This window comes from Nesoenas mayeri, assembly GCF_963082525.1.
Source record: "Nesoenas mayeri genome assembly, chromosome: W".
Lineage (NCBI taxonomy): Eukaryota > Metazoa > Chordata > Aves > Columbiformes > Columbidae > Nesoenas > Nesoenas mayeri.
This window is the reverse complement of record NC_137553.1, coordinates 6,116,301-6,143,212: the sequence shown is the minus strand read 5'-3', so window position 1 is coordinate 6,143,212 and position 26,912 is coordinate 6,116,301. Positions and strand designations below refer to the sequence as shown.

The 26,912-nt window shown below is 42.7% G+C and overlaps 1 protein-coding gene across 1 annotated transcript; it reads right to left on the bottom strand.

Annotated features, from left to right (window-relative positions):
- Positions 1 to 294: 294 nt before the first annotated feature.
- On the bottom strand, positions 295 to 26,397 carry LOC308051449 (SKI family transcriptional corepressor 2-like; the record flags this gene model as incomplete). The annotated part of the gene is made up of 7 exons (XM_080361885.1): positions 295 to 357; positions 7,746 to 7,813; positions 13,656 to 13,754; positions 14,139 to 14,204; positions 23,029 to 23,103; positions 23,412 to 23,472; positions 24,244 to 26,397. 7 exons carry the CDS (start codon positions 26,395 to 26,397, stop codon positions 295 to 297), a joined length of 2,586 nt encoding a protein of 861 aa, XP_080218011.1.
- Positions 26,398 to 26,912: the final 515 nt, after the last annotated feature.

Below are 26,912 nucleotides of genomic sequence, written 5' to 3'. Positions count from 1 at the left end.
TTACTGCATTTTGAATGCCAACATATTTCCCTCCTTCCACTGATGATACATGACCTTGTCACCACTTTCCAGTGCTCAGGCGATTAGGGCTGGATTCACCTAGTGGTACATCCTACCCCAGTGAAGCCTCGTAATTCATAATTTAGATCATAACTAGACACCTCCACAGACAGACCTTTTAGACCAGAATCAGTAACATCACGCAACAGAACAATTCTCTTAATTCTTGCGACGCCTGCAAAGGAAAACACGATGGCCAGGCAGAATAAAATCCTTTTTTTCTCAAGCTCACCTTTAGCTTTTGCTGAGGTGTGCACTTAGCTTTTCTTTCCTGATCAAGCTTGCTGCATAGGGAATCTGCAATGACACAGAAACAAAGCCACCGCTTTATACCAAAGTTTGGCTAACGAGATAGATTTGATAATTTGGTCTTAAGGGTCTCTTCCAACCAATATGATTCTATGATATCTGAGCTAGAATCCCTGTAAATGAAAGGTTTTGTTTGCCTCCTTATATCATTTTAGAAAACAGTGCCCTAAAGGATTTAATTATTTATAAAACTGCAAGAATGCTGAAGCAGAAATAAAATTTAAATGGTCCAAATTAAAACAACAGATCTTAAAATCTAATGTAAAAGATGTCTTCCAATGTTTGTTTAGATCAGTTGTTGGCAAAAATAAAGTCACCAGCCATTCTACTACCCATGAGATGACAAAAATCAGCTGTCTGTAACAGAGCAGGAAACACGCATCGATCTCTGCACAGCCAAAATACAGCAGGGTGGGAGTATGAGACTTCATATATTTATATCCCCATAATTAGGAAATTCATAATAGTTATCTCTGACTTGCACCGATCTGAAGAAAGCCAGTGAAGTGGAACAAATAATTAAAGAAAAAACAGAGAACATAGGCATATTAGGGAACATAGTTATATTTAGAAACAGAGTGGGATGACGTGCTAACTGGCTATTGGGAATACAGCACAGGGCTGCTCTTTTTTCAGTGCTGGGCTTTTAGAATGCAACAAAACTAAATTGCTCTGAGATTTCTCCATAGCTGGGAATCCAAGTGACTACAAATTCACTGTTCTTTGATGCTGCCTTTTGGAAGAATTCAGGTTGGGATCAGGAAATCTATGTCCCTACACTCCCAGGTGCTGCTGCACACTGAGGTGACCTGCTTCTGCTTCCAGGCACTCCAGAATATATTCCCCAAAAATGTCAAATATGCTACTGCAAGCTGACAAATAGGCTGGGTTCAAGTCAGGAGCAAAGCCTGAAGCTGCACAAACAGCAAAAGGGACAGGCAAATGCAGAGTTCAAGTGACCTGCCCCACATAAAACATAGAAGCATGTGAATTTACATCCATATCCACTGACTATATACCTAACATGCACTCTTGTACATCCCTGTTTTGTTTTTAATTACGTTACATCCACAGTTTGTGAGAGCATTTGCGTGAGTTGCACTCAGCATGTCTCTGGGCTGGTGTAAAGTGCAGTATCCGCAGTGTCATCTCCATCCCTGCTTTTCTGAGTAAGGAAAAGAGCAGAGAAGGCTCAGGATCAGAGATCTTATAGGCAAAGAAACTGTTTACCTGATCACCCATTTACACAGTTTAAATTCAAAAGGGAGCCACAAACAAACTGCCTGAATAAGCACATTTCAGCTGAGACCCGTGATGCTTCACTAATTTTTTTTTTCTTCCTCTCTCCCACTCACAACGGCCAACAGGCAACATTGGTTTGCATGGCCGACAATTATATAGGACATCTCCCAAGCTGTATTGACCTAGGTAATACAATGGGGTACATTCTGTCAGAAATTAACTGTTCTTAATCCACTTCTCTGCTATATTTGGCACATTGGCATCTTTTCAATGTGTGTTGGTTTATCCGTTCTCCTGGTAATAAATGACACTGGGAGAGGTGGGTGTCCAAGAAGGAAGTTACTACATTCTTCATGAGTTAAATCACCTACAACGTCATCTTCTACTTTTGTCATTGGAAGAGCATTTGATAACTCCAGTGCTACGGTAGAATAGTATTTAGGGCTCTTCATGACAATACAATCTCCTTTTGCACATCCACGGTGACTGTTGCAATGCAGGACAGGATCAGCACTCAAACAGGCACAAAGATCCAATGTGTGGCCCTTCCCAAAGTGCGTACACCCCTGCCAGCAATAACACAAGTGCAGATAATTTGGTTTTAAGTAGCAAGAAATCTGTTTTTTATTACTAAGTCCACATTAACAGGAAATATGTTGCAATGGAAGCAGATCTGTAGGGGACAGGAGAAAGATCCAGTGTCCATACTGCATTTCTCTTGTGTTTTTTTTTTTTTTTCTGTTTGTTTGTTTATTTTTGTTTGCTTGTTTGTTTTTGTTTGCTTGGTTGGTTGGGTTTTTTTGGTTGGTTTTTGTGTGTGTGTGTTGTTTTGTTTTGTTTTGTTTTTTTTCTTCAGACTAGTCTGGTCCTGGGTACTGATCACATGTTAAGAAATCCAGTTTGCAAGCTCTCAGTCTGCTCCACAATAGGAACCAAAGCAGGGATAAGCAGAAAGGATTTGGGATGAATTTCTAAAGTGCGTGTTTGATCCCCGCTATGCTTGGACATCAAAAAAGCTTCTGTACACCATCCTCTTTTGTAGACTTCACCTTTGCATCCCATCTCTAGGTGGGGTACACAATGATACATCACCCTGACTTCTGCTGCTTAAAGAGGGAATTTTCAGTACCCCAAATATCTGATGCGTATCTACAGGGTTTTAGTTAAACAATTTTTATTTCCAGGCACTGCACTTGAAACTTCACTCAGAACCCTGTTCGGCTAAGACAGCCCTTCCAAATGCAAAATATGTTTATGCAGGAAAGGGCTGAAATGCCACTGGAAAACTACAGTCTCTGCACACATGATGCTTCTGGATGGAATGACGGGTAGGATTAAGCAGAAGAGAAAGCCTATACTGAGTTTTCACAGCTGGAAGAGAAATCCAAGTGCCAACAGCATGTTCTAGAGCATGAGTCTCCACTATTGCCCTGTGAAAGTACTTACAAGGCAGCGTACCAGTCTGGTTTTAATAACCATTAATTCTACAAGGCATTCCTTTTTTTTAACATTTGAATTTACTGGAGAAAGAGGCACAGCCCCATCCCACTAAAGCAAGGCATACCCAGATGTTTTGTCAAGACACAAGTTTCACTCACCTGTCTTAAAAAAATCAGACAGCGGCAAACAAAATTCTGCTGAAAATAGTACATGTTGGCTCATTTTTCTTTCCTTTTTTTTTTTTTTTTGGGGGGGGGGTGGTGGGCAAGGTAATGAAATCTGCCTTGGAGTCTGCAAGACACAGTAAACACAGAATTCCAGAAATGCTCTTTTACTTGTTATTACCTGTGTCAGTGAACAGGCACTTCAGCACAAGCTGCAGCTCAAGAAATCCAAGAACGATTCCGCTGAACCAATGTTTGCCTCTAACACTCTTGTCAAGGTAAATCAATCTCGCTGGACCACTTTAAGCAGAGGCCCAAACCAGAAATCCCAATAAAGCACTGCTATTTCCTATTTCTACTTTTTGAATGTGGAGTGACAGGCATGCGGTGACCAAGGTCTCTGCATATAGAAATGAAGATATTCCTTGTTTGTATAATGAATACATTAGTTGTACAAAGCACCTGCTTTCCATATGCAACCTAAAATAGGAATTAAACCTACTGGTGCTTTTCTTAATTACAGTACGACCCAGAGGAACATGATTTCATACCTCTAAAGATCTAACAACATTACCACAAAGTGGATGTTTTCTTCTTTTAAACACTCCTTGTGAATCTTTAAAGATCAGGATGAAAGATGATGCAGAGATAGAAATAAATTTTGCAGGTAGATAGTTCCTGATTTATTTTATGGTTGATTCAAAGCAGCACTGAGAGTATAAGGCCATGGAACATCAGAGGAGTTTCAGCTGGATCCAGTTCTGAGCTCTGAACATGATTATCAGCCCAAAGTTAGGCTAGCGAGGAGAAAGTCAGTTCATAGTATAAATAAATTAAAAAGAACCCAAACAAAACCAAAGCAATTGTCTGGAAAGACAATTCACATTTCTAACATGTCTCAAAGACCTTCCGCCTTTTACTCCTTTGTAAAATGAGGGGATTGATCACTATTCAATTTTAATTATCTAAACAACAATGGCTGGGTGACAAACACCACCTTAGCTTTTCCTGATGGATGGGTTAAAACTGTGGTCAGCCCTTCCCAGGAATCTATAAAACAACTTGTAAAGGACACCAGAAAAGAAATTAAGCAAATCTAGCCTGTTCGCAGGAGCTTAAATTTGCTTCTTGTTGCTCTGCTTCTCTGTGGCAGTGGTTTAGAGGGCTTCACAAAAACATAAAAGGATCAAAATGATCATGCTGGGAATGCTGCTTCTGATCTTCTCCCACTAGGCAGCTAGGAAGAAAGTTCATGTTTTTTTAAATTTGATCCACTAACACAGTTGCACAGAAGACAATACCAGACAGGTATGGAATGTCAAGCAGGAGGTGACTCAGTCCTGTGTTGGGCTGGCTGGGCTGTCCTGACAGATTAATTCTGGTCACACCGGACAAAAAACGACAACTCTAAAGGCAGATGAGCTCTTCTGAGGCCGTACCACATGTGGCATTTTGGAATTTATCCAAACCTGCTGGGCAACGATTTCTTCTCAGTGGCCCTTTCTGTACAGCTTAATAACAGAAGCCAGATGGTCCATGACTGAATCCATATGTAAAATCCGTACACGCACCGTACTTTGCCAATTTGGGAGAGAGTGCTTTGAAAGAGCAAGAAGAGAAAAATCCATTCAGTGATTTAAGTTCTATTTTCTTGTTCAATACCGGTTGCTTCCTGGCACTTGGCCGAGAGCTTGGCAAGAACAGGTTACAATACTTTCTGGTAGCTGCTCTGGATACTCTGACCCACTCCTTTCTCAACAGAAATTGCCAATGGCAACACAATGTCCCACTGCTTCAGCTATGTACCAAGCCAGGTTATATCCAAAGACAGCAACATCCATTGCAGAGGATGCAGCAGGACCCATCCTCCCAATGATCTGAGCCTTACTCCTGACTTTCAGAAAGCCATAAAATATTTTTTTTAAAGTCCAGAGCAGACAGAGCATTAAAATAAACCTCCGTTGATTAAACAGTGCTCTAAAGGAGGTTTTTAATACAGAATATTAACGCTGCAGATGCAGTGATGGCTGGGGAATGGCAGAGGGCACCCAGAGCCCGCAACAGCCCCCCGATCTGCCACCCCGCTCGGCCCAGCTGCCCTCCACGTGTGACAATTTGTCATCTCCATCTGCATCGCAGTGAAACAATGTCATTCAAGAACTGGGAAATAAAAGCGTTATGGTCAGTGTTCGGTACTGGCGAGGCACAAAGCACTACCTCCAAGCAGTCCTTTCCGTGTTACTGTCAGCTTATGGCGGGTGTTCGCACTAGAAAGTTTTCAAAAACAATTATATTTGGTTAATTATTTCATGCTTAGCTTCATCTTCTTGTATTCTAGACATTCCTGACACATCAAACATGCCAAGGCAGTTTATTTGAAAGTCTGACTACTCAGTTTTGCAGCTTGAAGAATTCCAGTTCAAAGTGAGTGGAACCACAACAAGAAAAAATACAAAAAAAATAAATTTAACCATGTTTTTTGTGCATTCTGCACCAAAAGCTTTAATTCATCCATGCCATAACCCAAAAAGGCCAAAAGAGTTCTATCATTAACACATGCAATTCATTAGTCTTAATTCTAGATACAACCATATAAGATATATTCACATGAATGCATTAAAGTAACTGCAAGGATTATCACATCAAAACTGCTGACTCCAGTTATCAACCAGAACATCACTGAAGACAAATATACTGGTTATTTGCAGCAGTATCTCAGTTTTTCACGTGCAAACACCCTTTTATCGGTCTCACTGATACTCAACCTGCCTCAACGATACCAGGAGGGACACCCAAATGGAAGTATCAAGACTTACTGATGATTTGGCAACATTTCTATTAATAATAATTAAACTCAGGCAGCCACAGTGAGTAAAGAGGTCTTGAATTTTTGGTGTAGTACATTTAATGTTGAAACCAGTCCCTGCAAGTACATTCAAGCAGCGCTGTTTAATGATTAAATGACTATTAGTCTTTCTGTAGCATGAGCAAGTGAAAAGGGTGTGAATTACACAATCATATTTATTTTCCTGCCCAAGAAAAAGCACTACACTGAACCTTACAATTTCTCCACTTCTTGTAAATATGAAAAATCACCACAGCTGGCTTGCTGGAGGTCTGGGACAACTAGTTTCAGAAAAAAAAAACTTCACAATAAGGCTACAAAGTGAATGGCAGAGATGATCCATTCTCTCCCTGGGAGGAAAGTTAGCTCCAAGTTCAGCTGACACAAGAGATAAATGCTGAAGTGGGCCCATAGAATTTGTGCTTAAGTGTGATTCACAGCAGGAATCGGGTCACCTGCCTCAAGTCCAAAGCAGCAGAAGTACTTTTCAGGATAGGATCTTAATTACCATCTTCTGTGACAATATAATTCACAGATTGAGCCAAGCTCCTTGCCTGGTATCGGAAGGCAAAGAGGAACACAGTAACAACTGGAAGCATTAAAGGAAGAGTGGAAATCAGCAGCAAAAAATCTCCAAAGATGTTTTGGACTTAAATTTCCTCCATAAACAACCTCCCTCAAGCACTCTCCATCTCTCATTGAAATCTCTGAAGTCAGCAGCAGCAGCAATGTTTGACAGCTCTAAAAATAAGGCCACTCCTAAATGCCTCTAAACATAGGTGCACAAGCTTGACAATCCTGGCCTTCAGCTTTATTTTTATGTCCTAACCCATCAATTAGAAAATGACACTATCAGAAGGCTGGACAATTCCTTCTCCACACCAGGGTCTGTGACAAGTGCCACGAAAATTTAAATGCTTGAGCGCAGGGGCTGATTCAGGTAAGCGGGAATATTTGGCAAGCCTGCCTCAAAAAAAAAACCCAATGAATAACATTAGACTGATCACAGAAAAAGCACTAGGAAAACAAGCATTAGCTGACGACCTGCCCCCGTTACGATGCCCTACTCTTAAAATCGCACTAAGCAGCTTCACATATTCCACCCCTTGCTTGTACCGGATTAAGTATGTCAAGTTTTCAAAACAGCACAGTTGTAGGCAAAGATCTAGAATTGGACTAACACACACAAAATCCCTCTTGATTTTAAAATAACAAGCAATGTGTGCCTACACTGAACTGTGTTTTGGAAACTAGATCCTTTACTGCTGAGTAAAAAAATAAAAAAAAAAAGACACATCTTAAGGTTTATTTGCCAGTGAGAAATTGGCCTCGCACCAATTTCCTACTCAGGGTTGAAATGCAACTTGTACAAGGTAGAAACATTTAACTGCTTAAGGTTTGCTGATTTGGTGCTCACATTTCGCCCTGAAGAAGCACCTCTCGGTGTGGAGTCCACATATTTCGTTTAGTTGAAACACGAAGACCCATCTGGTTACTGTACGAAAGTAAATCTCCAGGTAATTAGATTCTAAACCAGCTGAGAACTGCACGCTTACGTCTCGCTAAGTATAAGGTAATGCGAGCTCAGTACATCTGCGTGGCTCACAAAGGAAAAGTTCAAGGAGTGCATTTAAAAAACATGAAGCCACCCGTCATAGCATTTTTAGCAGAGAAGGAAAACTCACAATTTGTAGCTGCTGTACCATTTCTTCTCTGTATGCCAGTTCCCACTTCATCTGATCTTGAAAATTATCTGTAAGGTGGGGGAGGGGAAGTAGATGCAATAATTAAAACAGAGACCACACAGCAGAATTCATATAAATCAAGTTAAATCAAACCAAATCGCTACTGAGGAATTGTGAACCACTGCAAAGCCCTTCCTCCAATTACAAGGTATGCCTAACAAAAATGCCTTCTCTAGTAGGAGACACTGTAGACAACAGAAAAACTGTGGAAAAATCAGATTCTGCTGCTTCCCCAATTAGCAAATGTAGGCTACTGAGTTCCTGTCACTAGCATTTATTCTCACAGTGATTTTCTCAATGGGCCAGACTCTGCAGTCACTAGTGAAACTTCTACCAACACTGAAGAGCAAAAATATCTCTTCTTTGCTCTGGCATAAATCAGTTGACATCAATAGGGATGTCCAATATGTGAGAACAGAAAGCGTTCAAGGCTGCAGAGTTTGATTTGTAGTTTGTAACAGCGCTGACGGCTTTGAGCAAATCTCAGGCTAAAGCTCCATAAAGAATGATGTGGAACCCAGAAGGGAAAAAGTCTTTGAAAAACAGATCCTAGAGAGCTGGGTTACAGCACAGGGCAGATTTCCTGCTCCAAGGAGCTTCTCCTTCCCTTATTTTCCTCCTCAGTAACTATTTCAGACAAAACTTTGTTTGGTAGAAGATTAACTGCTGGTCTGTGTTCCATAACATTGCCGTTGGAGGTTGGGAAAAAGACAGAAAAACATAAACAGAACTATTGACAAGAAGTAAATAACTCAGAGAGTTGCATGATGGAGACCTGAGTGTGATGATGGACCATTAAATGGAAGAGGAAAGAAAACCCATCCCTGTGGAGGGGTCTTGATAGATAAAGATCTGTTGCTGAATTAGTCAGGCTCAAAGGTATCTCAAGGCCGCTTCGAGAAGCTGAGGGCAGAGTCTGCTGTGAGAAAGAGGGGCGTTCCTCAATCACCGGGGTCCTGGCGTGGCGTGAATCATCGGACGTATCATCAGTGAGACTCCAGCGCACAGACAGCCCACGATACTCATTTAACGAATCCGTGCTTGGAGCGTGGACGCGTGATTAGAATATAGTTACGTATATAAGGAGACTTGTTTCTGTAATAAATGGCTTAGCGTGATTCACATTGAATCGACTTGTTTTGCTGAGTCCTTATCTTGCTCTAACACATCCCAACCAACATGATTTTGATCTGGGAGACTAAAGCCTGTCCTAGACCATGGGAGTATTGAGGTGAATATGAATAAAAACCAGCACGGAGCACCTCAACATCCAGAGCTGGGAGAAGAGCACTAAAAGCCATCTTAAAATGATTTACAAATAAATAATTAAAAGAGTTATATAATCATGCTGGTTGATGGGACACGAGCCCAGAACTCAGGAAGCCTGGGTTTAATATCTGTTCTACATGTCTCTCCACGTCTCCTTTCATCACCACTGAAACACAAATAGCACTGCTTCATCTGCCAAGTGCATTGGGAGAATTAATGAATTAAATGACTGTGGGACACTTTGATAGCACAGTAATGGGAGTCACAGAAACACCTCAATTGCAATGGAAAGATTTAAGCCCAGGTGAGAACAAGTGGCTCCTATTAATACTCTGCGTGCTGCCGCGGTGCTGGGAGCTCACCCGCTCCCAAAAAAAGCCACACAGCCTCACCATGACTTCTCAATCCCAAAACCAAGGATATATTGGTGTCCTGATTTTGTTAAAAAACAAGTTTCTCTTTTAGTGAATTTTACCTGTCAGCTAAACCCTTCATATTAGCTGCATTTTCCTGGAGAACCAGATACGTGTTTTGGTAAACATAGCAATGGAGTGCAAAGTTATTGATAAGCATGGATGGACATCTTGCGAGAGGGGCAACGAGAAACAGGTGGCCAACAAACTGACCAACTGTGTATAACATTCCATTCACGTGAATACTTCATATAAAAGTGGGAGATCACGAGGATCTTGTCCCTTTTTTCCCTTCCTTTTTCATCCCTTCTGCTTATGGACGACATTAGGAGAGGACCTTGCTAGTCGTCCCTGCGAACTGAGGCCTAGTGAGAGACTGAATCCAGCTCCGGTTGGCTGCAGAGTCCAATCTAGGACTTTGGGCGCCAGGTCTGCAGTTGCTGAGACTTTCAAGATTGGTTTTGTATATTTTGTGTTATTTTCTCTATTCTTATTAGCAGCATTAGTAAAACATTTTTAATTTTTCCAACTCTTCTCTCTCTGTCCTTCTTTTCCTCCTGATCACCTGTCCTTAGTGGGAAGAGGGGGAGAGGGAGGGGCAAAAGGGGGAAGTGGGTGGGGGAGAGGAGGTTAATAACACATCTGCCAGGGTTTTATTGTCACCCCGCAATCTAAACCCTCGACAATTGGATCTACTCTGTGTCTATGATTCTATGATCTCAACTGTGGGGAAAGGGGATATGTCCCCATCAAGTGTGAGTGTACGAAGGGGTGTGAAGAAAGTACAAGGGGGCAGAGCTCTGTCCTCCTCATTCATGCAAGGATTTTGCCCTCTCCCAATGAGCAAAGGTTGTTTAAAAGGCAAGGAGGGACTTCAGGACAAAAATAAAATAGCAAAGAAACAAAGAAAGAGTGAGAACATCTGTCTGGGTGAAACTGTCCAGCACAGTTACATGAAAAAGGACATAAATGCTCACAGAAGTTTTCAACCTATTCCCTCTACTCTGACTTGACCAGAAAAAGAAGCTGACAGAAATAAAGCAGGTTTGCAATTCCTCTCTTCCTAGCCCCCCAAAAAGCCATGCAGTATAAAATGTGATCACCTCCTGTCCTGGTCACTAAAGGCTGATAAATCTGTGCTAGCTACTACTGAGATACTCCAGTTTCACTCCTAGTAAGCTACATAGAGAAATTTTCCTTTTCTCCTCAGCATTTTCCTCCTGACTGGCTCTTCACAGGCTCATCACCTCTCGGGACAAATAGCTCAGAAATCTCGCCCAGTCCTGCCCTGCAAATGTCCAAGCTCACAGTGGAAATGGGGTGTTAATGGTAAGGACGGTGGTTTTCCATGGCGGCGTTTATCTGAGTCTGAATGCTTACAGACAAAGCCATGAGTGATACACAAGAGAAAAGATATTAATATTTAAATAGCTTTCTTTACACAAAATTAAATACTTGAACTATCCAGACTACGCCTCTGCCATTTTATTACCACATTGTTAAATGCAGTCAGAAAAAATACGCGCAAGCTGACACCAAAAGTATAAAACAGCGGAGGGTTCTGGGAGAACCTGCTGTCAACTATATACAGGTGCTCATATTTCTGACAGGACAGCAAATTATTTGATTTTCTTCAAGTCATCTGATCTTCTTTTATTTTCTTCAAGTGATCTCTGTGTTGAGAAAGGCAAAGGAAAACCTCATCTGCAGCATTCAGGTATAATAGCAATATCAAAAATAAAGGTGCAAAAAGCAGAAGACACGGTCTGCTGGTTCATAAATTATCACAGGCCACATTTCAATGAGCTTGAAAATAAGATTGTTTCACATTTAACAGTGATTTCCATGAGGAGAACATGGAAACCCAACACTGTTTACACACAACACCGCATAGCGCTGCTGTGGGAGGTGGTTTGATGCTATAATATTAACGTGTGATGCCCCAAATGCGCTTGGTTCCAAATGCAAGACCCCTGAAAAGGTGATTTTCAAGTTAACTCCAGATAACTCGACAGGAGTATTTTCTAAAGCCATTTTCTAGTAACTTGGGAAATCTGGCAAAACAAATATTTTCCACTACCTGACCTAAAGCAGCAGTGAGAGCCTGGAACAGACCCCATCTCTTTTGCTGGAATACATACTGCTCTAGAGGACAAACCGCACTTATCTTGAATTTTACACTTATTTGCCTTACAAAGACCCTTTTTTCTTGTTTTACTGTATGCGGAGGAGGGTGTCTTTTTTGGTAAATCTAAATCTGTAAATAGGTTTTATGGTCATTTGTATATATTGTTTATAGCACATTATCTGTTTTCTATTTTAATCTTGAAAATTGACCATTACTTTGCGGTACATTGAAACCACATATTTTTCAAGCTGGCATACACAGTCGCCACTTCCTTGGTCGGCCCTATGTGTTCTTTTCTTTTATTTGAATTGTATTTCATGTGGTTTAATTGCAGTGTTTATTTACATGGCAATGACAGAGCATTAATTTTACCGTAGAAGAGCAAATGGATAAATGAGTGACCACAGTGGTAAAACTCCAAGATGCCATTTCACCAGTACCACGCATCAGTGTTTTGATCTACACAAATTATTTTGAAAATTACCTCACTCCCAAACCCAAGTAATGACTAGATTTATACTGAAGGATGAGGTTATCCTCTTGTCATTAATATCCGTATCACCTCAGACAACTCTTCTCCTTTATTTATGAAGCTGTCTACATCTTTCGATATTTGGGCTAAAAACTGAGACATTCTCAGAGTCATCACACTCCCTCACTTCCCTGAACTTACCCTATCTGATCCTATGGAAAGGGGAAAAAAAAGTATTTTCTTTAAATAATAGGAAAATTCTGTCTGTATTTCCACCTTTTCCTGCAATCCAGGGAGGTGAAACATTCCTCACCTTGCAGCAGTGGTTTTGGTTGACTTGCTTACTGGTAATACTGGGTTTTATCCCTGGAGTTTTTGTGTAGGAACTCAGGAGGGCTAACAAAAGAGTTTCTAAATTCTTCAAGAAACGAGGATAAACCATCATGAGGGCATTTTGCACTGAACAAACATTTCAGTCACGCAGGAGTTAAGAGAAGTTGGCAATTGGCAGAAGAGCCTGACAATTAGTCTGGGAATGTTTTAATGTATCTGCCTCAGTTTACTGTGAGTGCTCTGTCCACATCCAGTCTCACAGGAAAACAAGGACAAAAATTGTGAGTTTTAAAAAGCAGAGTATAAAACAAACCTCACATCATCAACATGAGAAAAATATTGAATGGAGATGCTGTCAGACTTCCTTTGGACTTCATGAGGAAGCAAAGTTGGGTGCAAACACGCTTTTCCCTTTAGGCTGTATTTAATATTGAACTGTGAGGACTGTCAGAACAGGCAACTACAGAGTCATGACAGGGAAGCCAGCACGACAGTACTGATGGAGACGCCCTGAGCACTCCAGCTCTGTAAAACTACATTCACTGCATGCTGGAGAGCCCTCACTGTGTCTTCTAGTTTGTCCTGATGTACGCAGGATTTATCCTAGAAGTGTGTTTTCCTATGTCGCTACCAGTGTAATTCAAAAGGTTTCAATCAATTGGTCTTTTTTCCATATCCTTGTGCACACAGCTGAACTTTCTGGGAGCTTTATGAAACCTGTACTAATTGTCCATTTTGTTTTCTTTTATTTAACACATGCCCAGCACATCCCGTCACCCCTCACTAGCACCCATCAGCCATGGTGAAAGGACCACCTCGAACAGACCATCTCAAGAGAAAAAAATCCAAACACGTCTTTCTGCTCCTTAAACACAGGCCAAATCAATTCTCCAGCATCATCTAGAACCACCTAAAAAAGACTATGATGTACCCTGTCTTCAAAAGCCTCCAAGAAGGTACCCCAAGAAGCCCCAGGCATGTTTCTGTCCACTCACTGTATTCATTGTTATCAAAACCAGTAAAATATACACCAAAATAGACATCCAGCTTCATATTTTCCCTTCAAAAGATCTGCTTAGGCAGCCTGAAAAGCCACCACAAAAGCACCATCAATCTTAGCAGAACTAAGCCAAAGATCTTGGCAATACAACTAAGAACATACCTCTCCCATTTTAACCATCTGACGACAACCAACCACCCACAGATAACACCAAAACCACAGAGATGTGTCTTACTGAAGACTGGGAATGACGCGTTTCCTTTCAACACCTGGAATTCCTGTTCTAGTCTCCTCCGTAAGTCGATCTGTTCAAACAAAACCTTCTGTAGTTCCTCTAACAAAGATAAAAGTGGTTTTGTTAATCTGTATAAATAATTCTTGAAAGAACAGTTGCAGAGCAATTCATTACTATAAGACAAAATATTTTAGCAGTTATATAAAAAAAAAGTGTTGCATAGACCTACTATAGATTTTGTGCAGAAAGCCATGAATATAAATCAATGTAATATATTATTTTAAATTATTATATTACAGTGTCATGTATTGATTGATATATATGCATTAATCTCAATTATATCCACCCAAAGGTCCATATATTATTCATATGTTACCTGACAAGCTAAAAATATGGTGCAGAACAAAAGTGCCCCCTATTATTCTCATATTCTATTAAAACAAAGAGCAGTTTTATAACATAAGAGGCCCTTATTTATTTTACCTTTCCCCATGTTTTCTACATCCTTCTTCAGTGAATGAGGTGAATTGGTTTCTTGTGTGTGTTCGCCTTAAAAAAAGAGAAAGAAAAAAGTTATTGATTTACTTTTCAATCAGTATTGTCCTTACTATGCAACTGCTTCAGACAACTTGGAGTAAAAAGGAAAAACAATATGCAGAAATAGTAAGATTGAGGTTTATCTACATATCTCTGCGTGTGTAGCACAAATGTTTGTAGGACTTTTATTTGCTGCCAGCGGAAAGTATTTACCAATATCACAGCCTCCTGCAGATGAGAGCTGGTGTCTCCTCGATACATAGGAGTGCTCCTCTTAAACCTTGTCTGCCAAACTGATCCCAGCTTTCGCTCTAAACCCTCTTGAAGATCAGAAAATAACTCAGTCTCATCTCCTCTCTTCACAATGGGAAGTCCACGCTGTCTAGTTGGGAAGACACTGTTCCCAAATCTACGAGGAAAAAATCATTTTTTTGCAGCAGCCTCTTTGCCTTCATCAGCTCTTTTTATAAGCTCTACAGCATGAGCTTGTTTAACTGGATATAATTTATATCCAGCTGAGATAAAATTGACATTAGTGGTATTTGCATCTAAAGGATATACCTCGGAGGTCAACCAATTCAGAGACTTCTGTCTTAGGTTGCTCATGTAACTTTTACTCATATAGTAGTAAAGAATTTTCTAGATAATAAAATTAGGCTGTTTCCTGATACTTAGAATCACAGAATCATTTTGGTTGGAAGAGACCCTTAACATCATTGAGTCTCACCATAACCTACCTCTAGCACTAAATCTTTCTTTCAGCCCTTTTCCTTTACAAATAAAATAAAATAAAGTTTTAAAAATCTTCACAAGGTGTTAAGTTCATGTGGATGACCACTTGACTGAAATATTAACTTTCTGACAGAAGGTGTTATTTTCCTTATCCTCTGGAATTGTGAAATTTTCGTCTGATTTCTGTGAACAGCGTCTTGGAACAAAAAGCAAGGAAAAAATGTTTTTAAAAGCAAAAATACCACAATAGCTGAAATTAATGGAAGATTTTCTATTATTTACAGCTGAAGTAGAAATGGACTCTAAATAATTAAGAAAATCTTTGGTAAATATCCAATTATTGGACTAATCTTTGGTTTAGTCCAGCCAGTAAATACACATAATTAACTCTACTGATGAGTAATCACAAGAAAGAGATACATATAAAGCTACTCATGTTTACATATTTGGAAGAAAGAATGATGGAGGAAATACCTTGTTGTTTTTTTTTTAATAAAAAGTCATAGCACTGAATAGGTCACCACACAACAGATATGATAGCAGCTACTTAAAAACTCCTACCGTCACCATGCATTTGATAATAGCTCCTCAAAATAAACCAATTTTAAAGTTTAATTGGAAAGTCTTGTTTTATAGGCAGTCAGAAATCCTTTTGCAAAACATTTATTTCTGTTTTTAAAAATCAATGCATTCTTACATCCAGTAAACCTTGAAGTCTGAGTATATGAAACATATCCAATAGCTATGCATTTTAGCATCTCCTGTCTCTCTGTTCCTTAAAAAAAAGCAACCCCTCATTCAGGCATATACATTTATGCAACTGACACCTGGTGCCAGCAATTCCACTTTAAAAATCTGTTTATGTAACACAATGTTTAAAAAAAAATCATTTTTGTATGATATTTGATATACACAAAGTATTTTCTAGAGGTAAGTTGTCACACCACTCTAAAAGAAATAGCAAGACTAAAATACATCACCTTTTGAGCAATGGTTTGAGGTGTTTCCATAATGTAAAATGGTATTTTTATTTTAGTTAACGTAATTCTCTTTTAAACAGGATTGCTAACAAAAGAAGTATTTTGTTAGATGAATTAGAGTACACAAAATCAAAAAGAAGGAATTTAAGTTTAGGAAGAGTATTTATTTAATTCTAAATAATTGTATATTTTTCCAATCAATTTCTTTCATTGAGGCATTCTTTTCTGAATGTTTTATGTGCAATTTTGAGGGATAAGAGACTCAAAGGCAGAAGGTAAGTGGATTTTTCAAGGAAGGGGGAAGAAAAAGTAAGAGAGACTAGATCCTAGCACAGCTCATAGTGCTTTTCCAGCTTGGTTGAGCTTTCAGGGCCAGATGGTTTGAGGCTGCTGACTCACTGGGAGTGAAAGAACTGCATCAAAATGAAAATAAGGGCATGTAGCATGAAGAATAACTTCTCCAGCAGCTGCAGCCTCCTTGCTGAGCTTCCAAAAAGGCTTAGAAAATTCCTCATCGTTGCGCCTAAAATAAGAACAGGATGGGAAAAGGGAAGGTATTTAAAGGCAAACACTCTCACATACGGTTTTAATGAATAACTGCATTTTTAAACTGCTTTCTGATGTTCAAAGCCTCGACATTATTATTGCTAACGGTAATAATAATCAGACGGGTTTCACCTTTCCAGTCCCCCTGAAAATGATAATCAGGAGCCTGCACTTCTCTTTTCCGTACTTCCCAGAGGCCTCATCATGCCTTGTGTACTGCTCTACCTTAATTGAAAGGGAGGAGGTATTGAATATTTAACCAGCTTCCTTTCTCTTAAAAGTTAATTAAAAGCTAAATAGGTGTTTAAAACCAAACAAACAGGAAGCCCAAAGAATTTTAATCAGCCTAAGAAAAAAATCACTTGCCCTTCTAATAGCTCCACCATAACTCTCTTGGGTCTTGTCTACACACAAACTTATAACAGCATTTAAAACGGAAAGGCATGTGGTACGGACACCTAGGTTGTCTTTGAAAGAGATCTATTTCAGTTTATTCCGAAAAAAAAAATCAAACTATACCTCCACCTGGCTGGCTGGGAAAAGGGGATGAAGTATTCATAGCCAGTTTGCACTAAAGCTTTTGGTAGCTCTGTTCTTCCTGATCGCTATAGCTGCACAGACATTTATTCTGGAATAAAGGTAGATGGATTGTATTTTTGGTTTATACAAATGGTCTTTTTATCTGGAACATGAACATCCACCCGCAGAGGAAAGCAGAAATGATGGCTGCAAGTAGACACACCTCGAATTACTTTATCAATACTCTGAAAAACAGCAGTTCCTACTTGTACATTGACACAACCTCACAGATGCCACCGTTTTATTAGGTCTACACGCACGGGAGTAGCTCATATTTTAATTCTCAATAAAAGAAATGAACAGAAAAGAAATGCACATTCGCCCTCATTGTACAAAACCAAACCAGACATAAGGCAGGTTACCTCTTCATGTTGGGCCACCTAGAGCAATCCTTCCTCGGGAAGCTCTCAAAGCGCTTGGCAAACAGCAGCAAAAAATTTCCAACCTGGCCCAGACAATGCAGCTCCATTGATTTGCAGAGCTCTGGACCGAGAAAAAAAATCATCCCTCCTACCTCTCGGCCCTGTCCCTTGTCCTCAACTCATCTCCTTGACAATTCTCACTGCACCCGCAGTGACAGACCCCAGCAACCAAAATCATCCACCCGTCCGTGTCTCAGCACTGGGACTGATTAATCCTGGATGGAATTTAATTGTTGCAAAGTACATGATGCTGCCAGCCACCTCTGCAGCTCGCTCCTACCAGGTGAGCTTTAGCCTCAGGAAGCCCACAACATTGATGATCTACTATAACTTAAACATCTGTCTTGGTTTTGTTAAAAACAAGTTTCTCTTTTAGTGAATTTTGCCTGTCAACTAAACCCTTCATATTAGCTGCATTTTCCTGGAGAACCAGATACATGTTTTGGTAAACCTAGCAATGGAATGCAAAGTTATTGATAAGCATGTATGGACATCTCGCGAGAGGGGCAAAGAGAAACAGGTGACCAAGGAACTGACCAACTGAATATAACATTCCACTCACGTGAATACTTTACATAAAAGTGGGAGATCATGAGGATCTTGTCCCTTTTTGCTTATGGCCAACATTAGGAGAGGACCTTGTCAGTCGTCCCTGTGATCTGAGGCCTAGTGACAGACTGAATTCCAGCTCCAGTTGGCTGCAGAGTCCAATCCAGGACTTCAGGTGCCAGCTCTGCAGTTGCTGGGACTTTCAAGATTGGTTTTGTATATTTTGTATTATTTTCTCTATTCTTATTAGTAGCATTAGTAAAACATTTTTAATTTTTCCAACTCTCTTCTCTCTGTCCTTCTTTCCCTCCCAATTGCCTGTCCTTAGTGGGAAGGGGGGAGAGGGAGGGGCTGAAGGGGGAACAGGGGGGAGAGGGGGGTAACAATACATCTGCCATGGTTTTATTGTCAACCTGCAATCAAAACCCTCGACAACATCCACTGGTATTAACATAATATTTTTAGCTGGAGAACGCTACATCTACAGATACAAAAACCACAGCAGAGAAGATGTCGGTATCTTCTAGGTATAAACATATTTAGTTTGGAGAAGAGGAGACTGAGTGGTGACCTTATTAATGTTTACAGATATATAAAGGGTGAGTGTCACGAGGATGGAGCCAGGCTCTTCTCGGTGACAAACAATGGTAGGACAAGGGGTAATGGGTGCAAACTGGAACACAAAAGGTTCCACTTAAACTTCAGAAAAACTTCTTCTCAGTAAGGGTAACAGAGCACTGGAACAAGCTGCCCAGGGAGGTTGTGGAGTCTCCTACTCTGAAGACATTCAAAACCCACCTGGACATGTTCCTGTGTAGCCTCATCTAGGTGTTCCTGCTCCGGCAGAGAGATTGAACTAGATGATCTTTCGAGGTCACTTCCAATCCCTAGCATTCTATGATTCTATGATTCTATGATATCAATTTAAAAAATATAGGCAGATGTGAACCGGCAGACTTTCAGAGTTCCAAAGGCTCAATTTGTATTTGCAATTAATTATTCGCTTTAAGACAAACACAATTCTCGCATATGTCCTGAAGAAATCCTGCCCTTACTGAAAATATTCATGCATTATGCATATTCATGCTGCTTTTGGGAGGAATAATCAATAGGATAATCAGGACTTGGGAAAATACATCTATTTTTGGAAACTCAATGAGCATCTTTTAAGTGCTTTTCTGTACTGGGGCTGATATATTACAAAATCTGGAACTTCAAATGTTGATTTGCCCTGAAAGTAGTTTAACTTTAAAACAAATCAGTTCTAATTTTTGCACAGATAAAGTCTAATTTATAACCTACATTTAAAGTTTAAAACATGGACGTTTAATTAAAAAAAATCCACACTGAAGTACTAACAGATAGAGGAGAAAACAGCTTTTGGATTTCAAACCAAAGGTTCAAAAACAGTGACCAACTTAAAAATATGAATGTTTTAGAGTGACAACAAATCAGTTGGCTTTTGGTCTGAACCTTATGCATGCATTTGGGAACTATTTCATAACTTTATTCTAGAAGCACGAGGGCTAAAAAAATTCTAATTCTTGATTTGTTTTAAATGGAAGGTGAGATTCTCAACATATTCCAGAAGATGAGGCTTTAAAAAAAAAAAAAAAAAGAAGACAACACACCTGATATTGTGAGACTTGCAAAAAAATAAAGAAATTCAACATTCCACCCTCTTTTAATAATTCAAAGAGAGCTCCTGAACTCAATAATAATAGAAGAGAAAAGAGACAGGAATAGTAAATAAGGGCCCAGTCCTACAGTCCATCTGCAGTTTTGTCTGTTGTTTATAAATACCCACATATTTATACATGATCTTATCTATTAATATGCAATTCTGGGTCCCACATCTGAAGCTTCGCCTTGTCTTCCCCCATTTCAACTTTTAACTTCTTTGCCTTTTTTTTTTTTTTTTTTGCAAACACCTTCTGTAATAAAATTTTATGTCACAACTTATGGCTTCAATGCTTTATCCACCTATGCCAGTAAAGACTACACAACTGTCCAGTCTGCTACATATATAATTCCAGACTGTTTTCAACCCTCTATGAGCTACAGTAAATATACAGAAAATGCACAAATATTTGCAGTTATTCTGGATATATATTTAAGAGTAAATAAAATAAGAATGTCTCCCTGTGGGAAAGCAAGATGTGCAGTTCCAGGCACCTGGATGATAAAGGAAGATCAATACTAACATGACCATCTGGAAGGTCAAAGAAATAATACTAACATAATTAGATCATAGCAAAATATAAAAGGCCTTAGACAGATTACGTTGAAGTACGTTTCTCATAATTGTAAAGAGTGATAGCCCAGATTCATGAGAATGGTATCTCGGGCTGGATGACCGCCCCTAAGTGCATGGGATGTGTGAATGTCCTTGGGCCTGGTCTGTGAATGAGTGGGAACGTAACTGAAACAAACATAACATGAGTGTGGTGTGTTTTTAATAACAGTTATTGGAAAAACATCTTATGTAACATCTTAGTCCAGGCCTGTATCTGTAAATCCTATAAATTGTCAATGGCTAATAAAGAGGGCCTCAGCCTGGCTCAGCTCTCTGCTCTGCCTGGCTCTGCGCTCCTTCCTGAACAAGATCTCTGTCTGTGCATGCATCTTTGTCTGTGTCCTGGTGTGTGTCGTTTCTAATCGCCGCACTCCCCATTTCTGAATTTTCCTGAAGTGCCTGCCAAATAATCATTTACAAATAAAAAAAAAAAAAAAAAAAAGGGAAATTGTAACAAGATTTGAGAAGCTGACTTCAAGCTGTTATTAGCATCCAATTTTTAGAGCTCACATTTCTTATTAAAACAGATAAAAAATTAGATTGGTTAGGGAACAGCTTGCGGAACTCAACTTCTCTTTAAGAAATACGCCATATTTGCAAAGCAGTCTCGCAACACTGTTGTGCGCCAGACACATATAGCTACTTCTACTCTTCAACTCCAGCTGCTGAAGGAGGGTCAGGATGGCAAACAGTGACTTTTCCGAAAAAAAAAATATGGACCAGTTACATAAGTCAGTCACAGTTATCTTTTAAAACTGCCGTAGGAATTTGAATAATTTTAAGCACTGCCTGACAGAAAAGGAAGGGGGATTTTCACTGAGAGAATGAATGGCTACAGGATCTCCAAGTCCGCATCTGTTTTGGCCTTGGAAAGAGCTCTGTTTATTATGAATTTTTAAGTTAATTAACAATTTGAGAGTACGAAGCAAACACATGCGCTTATAAATGATTGTCTCTGGCACAGAAAATACTGGGTTTGTTTTAAGACTCTCTTTACCAGGTTTAGTTAATAAATTTAAGTCCATCTCATATGGAAAGGAATTTCAAGGATAATTTCATATTTCTTAATCTTATTAGGAAGGCACATCTTTAACTAACTCATAAATGTATTAAGTGTATTAAAGAAACTGGAGAGTCAGAAAATTCTGCAGAATGTTTTTGACAACTGAGCAGAAAAGCACAGCAAATACAACCACTAATTCTGGGTAAGATTAAGGTGGCCAAATCCTACCCAGACATACTGCTACAAATCTCTCTGAAAATAACGGGACAGCTCTTGCTTAGAAAATGCACAGAAACCATCTGCAGAAAATAGCCCTTAAACATCTTGCATTTCTTTATAGTCAGTTCATCTCAGAACCAGTCCCAAGACCTTCAGACACCAGAGTGGCTCGTCTCAGTTTACTTAATATATTTAAGACTCTCCACAAGAGTCAGAACATGCACAGGAGTAGGCTTTTTTGAAAACTAAAATTTACATTTCAATTTACTGTGAAGATAAACATATAGCTACCATAGCATCAATGAACACAAAACATTTGGAGTTTTAGAGAGAGAGGAGCTACAACATCTAAGTAAAAAGCAAAATATCACCATAATTTACTTTTTAAAATGAGCATGGATAGAATAATTTTCTACAAAACAAAAAATGATGTATTTTTTCCAAAATATATTTGCCACACTGCAGGACACTACTGTATTTCTAAAAATTCTCCAGTTCTTAAGGTTTGCATCTGCCTAGTATCACTGCTATACCCTCAGTGGTAATTATTTGAAAGTATAGAAGATAATTAGGTACTATCCATTGGTCCACAACCTTGACCCCTCGACCACAAAATTTACAAAAATCTCAAACACAGATACATTTCGTCCTCACACACCATTGTTACAGCAGGTCTTATTATTAATTATTTCTAAAAAATACCCTTTGGAATGGGATACGTTTGCAAATGTTTGTGATCTTTCAATTGTTCTCTGCTATTATATAAGATTTCTATAAGATCCCATTTCTTCATTTCCACTCCTTGTACAACTCTCTCTCTCTCTCTCCCCGCTTGCCCTCTCTGTCTCATTTGACAGGCAAATTTGCAGACATTGCCTGAGGATAACAACCTCGTTTGACAGTCAATTAACCGTGAATAGTCAAAGCCAAGGCAGTTTGCATTACATAAATGGAAAATTAGATTTCCTTTTTCCCAAGAAACAAAACCCTCTTCTTAAGACACTGCAATAGACAACTTAGTATCAAAACTTGTAATCACGTCTTTCCCAACCCCCTTGGAGACATTTAGCAATCAGTAAAAGGTGGTTTCATTTAATTTGTATAATGTAATTTTTGTAAATGTATTATACATTTTGTGTAGAGATCATTATCATGGAGATAATATAAATGTTGGCATAGATGTCATAAAACACCTTTAATGTCTTCCTGACAGATATTAAAAGCAATAAGCTGTGATCCTTTTTAATGGAAGGTTTCAAAGTTGTCATTTTATGCTTTTCCAGCCTGTTTCATAGTGTAACCTGATACGTTTCTGAAATTTCTGCTAAAATATGTCCAGCAATTAATAATCTTATTCCTATTAATGTCACTGCTTTCCACCTATTTGTTTTTTTCTCAGTTATATTTGCTTGGAATTTTTTTTGTCTTTACCCTTGTACTAAATATACAGACATTTGATTATGAATTTAAGTCTCTGTCTCTTTATCCTCTACCTTCTTCTAAGCCTTACCTGCTATATCTCTCCAGAAGTCTCCTCCTGAAGGTTCTGAATCTGTGATGAAAAAATTATGCTTCTTGTTCTTATCTGAAATCCAAACAAAACACAGCGCTTAAAACAATTTTACCAGCAAAAAAACGCAAACCACTATCACAATCCAGAAAAAAGTAAATATATATTTGTATATTCAGCATGCACAGAGATGTATTTTGGATGTGAATGAATATAATGCTAAATTACCATCACAGAGAGACTATTAGAATGTTTAATGGACTTTTTTAATTGAAATCATGGAAGTGATTTTTTTTTTTAAATCAAGCAATAAATAACAAACCTCGCAAAACTGTGAATTCCCACACCATGCAATGAATGGGCAGATCCATGCCTGTACTCACCTGAGAAGGTGTCCTCTTTTGTAGACAAGATGATTTGATTACTCTCCTTGCTCTTCTGATTCTAGAAAAACAGAAAAGAGTGAAACATACAAAATAATATTGAAAATGAGCAGGAGTAGATACGCGGTTTTGGTTGGTTTATCAACAGTGAGCACAAAAAGCGCCCAGGGAAGCAACATGGTGTGGAATCCCACCGTGGCATTTCCAAACACCTTCATGGAAGGATTAAATGTCTTGTTGGAAACTTGCTGGCAACGTGCAGGGTAGGTAAGGGCAGCCGGACCAAAACGGGATCTGGATTATTTTCTCTCGTGTTAATCTGGGATGAGAAGGTCAAGTCATCAAGCAATACCCACACATATTCTGACAAGGCAGACACTGGACAAGGCACCCACAGAATAAATCTGCCCTTTTAATTTTTGTTAGGCTCCAGGGCTGGCCTTTGGACACAGTGTCCAGGCCTGACGTGCTTGGCCTGTTGTAAAAAAACGTCACCATCAAAGCGGCTCCCCATAAGGATGGGCCTAGAGATCAAGCCTTCACCCCCTCGTCAGTGGGGGTTTGGGCCAGTCTGCTTTTACGGATGGGGAGGTGGGGTAGACCTGGCACCCCACAAGACCCCGGTGGGTCATGTCCCACTAGGCCCAGCCTTGTTCTGACAGGCTGGCAAGTGTATGGCCCCTGACATGGCAGCAGAGGGTACCACACACCTGACATGGCAGCAGGGGGGGTACCTGGCTCTCGGTCCGCTCTCACCCCAGGGACCCCACCCGCCCCGGGGGGTGTGTCGGTAGTCGCAGGCAGCGGGAAGGGCCCTGACAGGGACATTTACATCTTTGTAGCTGGGCTGCTCCTCCAGGGAGGGATGGTGCGCCGGGCTGCTGCCGCCTCTGCCCGCCTGGGGCGGCGCGGGAGGTGGCTGCGCTGGGGCCTGGCTCTCCCCGGGCTTCTCCTCAGCGGGCGGCCGGGGGAAGGAGTCGGCGGCGGGGCGCTCCCGGCCGCCCTTCTCCGGCAGGCCCCGGGCGGGCGGAAAGCAGCCGCCGACCGCCAAGGGGTCTCCGCCAAGGGGCTCTTCCTCGCCCTCCTCCTCCTCTTCCTCCTCTTCGGGGGGCTTGTGCCCCTCGACGTCCACCTCGGGCTCGTCCTCCTTCTCCTCGTCCTCCTCCTCCTCGCTGCTGTCCTCGCTGGCGAAGCTGCAGCTGGTGCCGCCGGGCGAGAGGAGGCGGTGGGGGGGGTACGGCGGGGGGAGCGGGTGCCGCTCGCAACCCGCCTCCAAGGGCGGCGGCGGCAGCAGCAGCTGCAGCGGCGAAGCGGAGCGGGGCGGGCCGCCGCCGTGCAGCTTGGCCAGGCTCTCCGAGTCCTCCTTGCCGCCCACCGGTCGGAAGGCGCTGGAGTGGTGGTACCCGCCGCCCGCCTTCCGCCCGGCTGCCACCTCCAGCAGGTGCGGGTGATGCGCGGGGACCCGCACGCCGCCGCCACCCTCCAAGGCGCCGGGCGAGGCGGGCTCCGCGCCGCCGCCGCCGCCAGAGGGCGACTCGAAGAGCGGGTCCCGCGCGGCAGCGGCGGCGGCGGGAGCGGGCAGGGTGCCCAGCCCCGCGGTCCCGGTGCCCAGCCCCGCGGTCCCCGCTTCGCCGCCGCCGGGCTCCGAAAGGTTCAGGAAGGCCTGGCGCAGCAGTCCCGCCCCGTTGCTCAGAGAGCAGCCCAGGGCACCGGGGGACTCTGGCGGCGGCTGCAGGTAAGTGGGTACCGGCAGCCCGCCCGGTGTGCGGGGCGGCCAGAACATGCAGAAAGGCGAGTAGAAGGCGGCGTTCTTCCTTCCCGGCCAGAAGAGCCCCGAGAGGCCGCCGCCCGCCGCGGCCCCTCCGCCCTTTTGTGCCGCCGCCCCGCCGAGGGCATCGGCCCCGCCACCGCCTCCCTCCTCCTTCTTGTGGCAGAGACCAAAGGCGGCGGCGGAGAAGCTGTAAGGGTGCGGGAAGAGCCCCCCGCAACCGGGGAACTTCTGGAGCACGCCGCCGAAGGAGCCCTTGCTGGGCATCGGAATGACCGGATAGCTCCGCGGGCTCTTGCCGCCGTGTGCCGCCGCCGCCACGGCCTCCTGCATCTCCTCGTCCTCCTCGAAGCGCGGCCGCTTCTGGTGCAGCTCGGGCGGAGCGGCCAGGAGGTGCGGGCTCAGCAACCCGCCGCCCACCACGGCGGCTGCCGCCTTCACCGAGCCCAGCGGGTGGCAGGCGGCGGTGGCGGGAGCGGCGGGCGGCAGGGCCCGCTTGCGGCTGCCGCCGTTGAACATGGCCTTGACGTCCTCCCAGGCGAAGACCAGCTCGTCCTGGGGGCTTTTGTCGGTGAGCTTGAGGTGCCGGCGCCAGGAGTTGAAGTTGGCAGCGTCGGGCTGGGTGTACTTGACGTCGGGGGTGCGGTGGGAGTGGAAGATGAACTTGTTGGGGGAGAGGTACATGCTGCAGTAGCTGCACTTGATGCACTTGGCCCGGGAGCTGTTGTAGCGGGCAGGGATAAAGCTGCCTCGGCAATCCCAGGCGCACTCGTGGGACACGTCGAAGGCGAAGTTATCCGGCAGTTTGGGGGGCCAGTTCTCCCCCAAGAAGGATTTGCAGAGCCGCTCCGCCTCCCGTTTGGTGATCATCCCGCAGCGACGGGAGGAGATGGGCATGGCCCCAGCCCGCCGGAGGATCTCCAGCTGCACCGGCGTGCACTGCACGCAAGTGATGCCCAAAGCCACCCGCCGGTTGTGGATCTCGTTATAGCTGAAGTTTTTAAGGAGGGTGTTGGAGATCTGCGCCAGGCACAACCTCTCCTGCCCGTCGATGACCAAGGAGACGATGGGAATGCCGTAGAGGATCACCTGGCCCACTTGGTTGGGCTTCATGGCGGCGTGGCCGGCCCTCGGCTGGTTCATGGGGTCCGGCGGGTACGCGCTGGACAGTGAGGGCAGCAAGATGTCGGTGGGACTGGGCAGCGGGCTGGTCGCCATCGCCTCAGCGCCGGGAGGGCTGCTCTGCTCCAGCTGCGGGTGGGGAGGGGCAGAGAGACACAGCGCCGTCAGCCGGGGACCCACAGGGGATGGAGGGTCCCTGCCGCAAGAACCCCCCCCCTCGAATCTCCAGTGGGGAGGCGCTACCCTTGGCGACCCCGGCCCCCCAAAACCCACCCTGGCCTCGCCGGGGGCGTGCCCGGGGCTGCGGGCATCCGCGCACCTCGGTTCTTCGACGTGCGCATCCCACCGCGGGTGTAAAGTTGGCGGTAAATGAGCGAACCGTCCCCGTTAGAAAGATGCCCCAGCCCACGGGCGGTTCATCTCGAAACACGTGTGTCCGCCGCCTCGTCCTGGAAACCCGCCGCTGCCCCGGAAAGACGCTCCGTGGGCACGGCACCCGCTCTGTGCCTGTTAGCTCGGCCCGACGGCTTCTCCTTCCGCACCCCCAGGGACGGGGCAGCCGCCGCCTGCATGCAACAGGAAAGCGTGGAAAAGGACTGAAAAAATTAAAA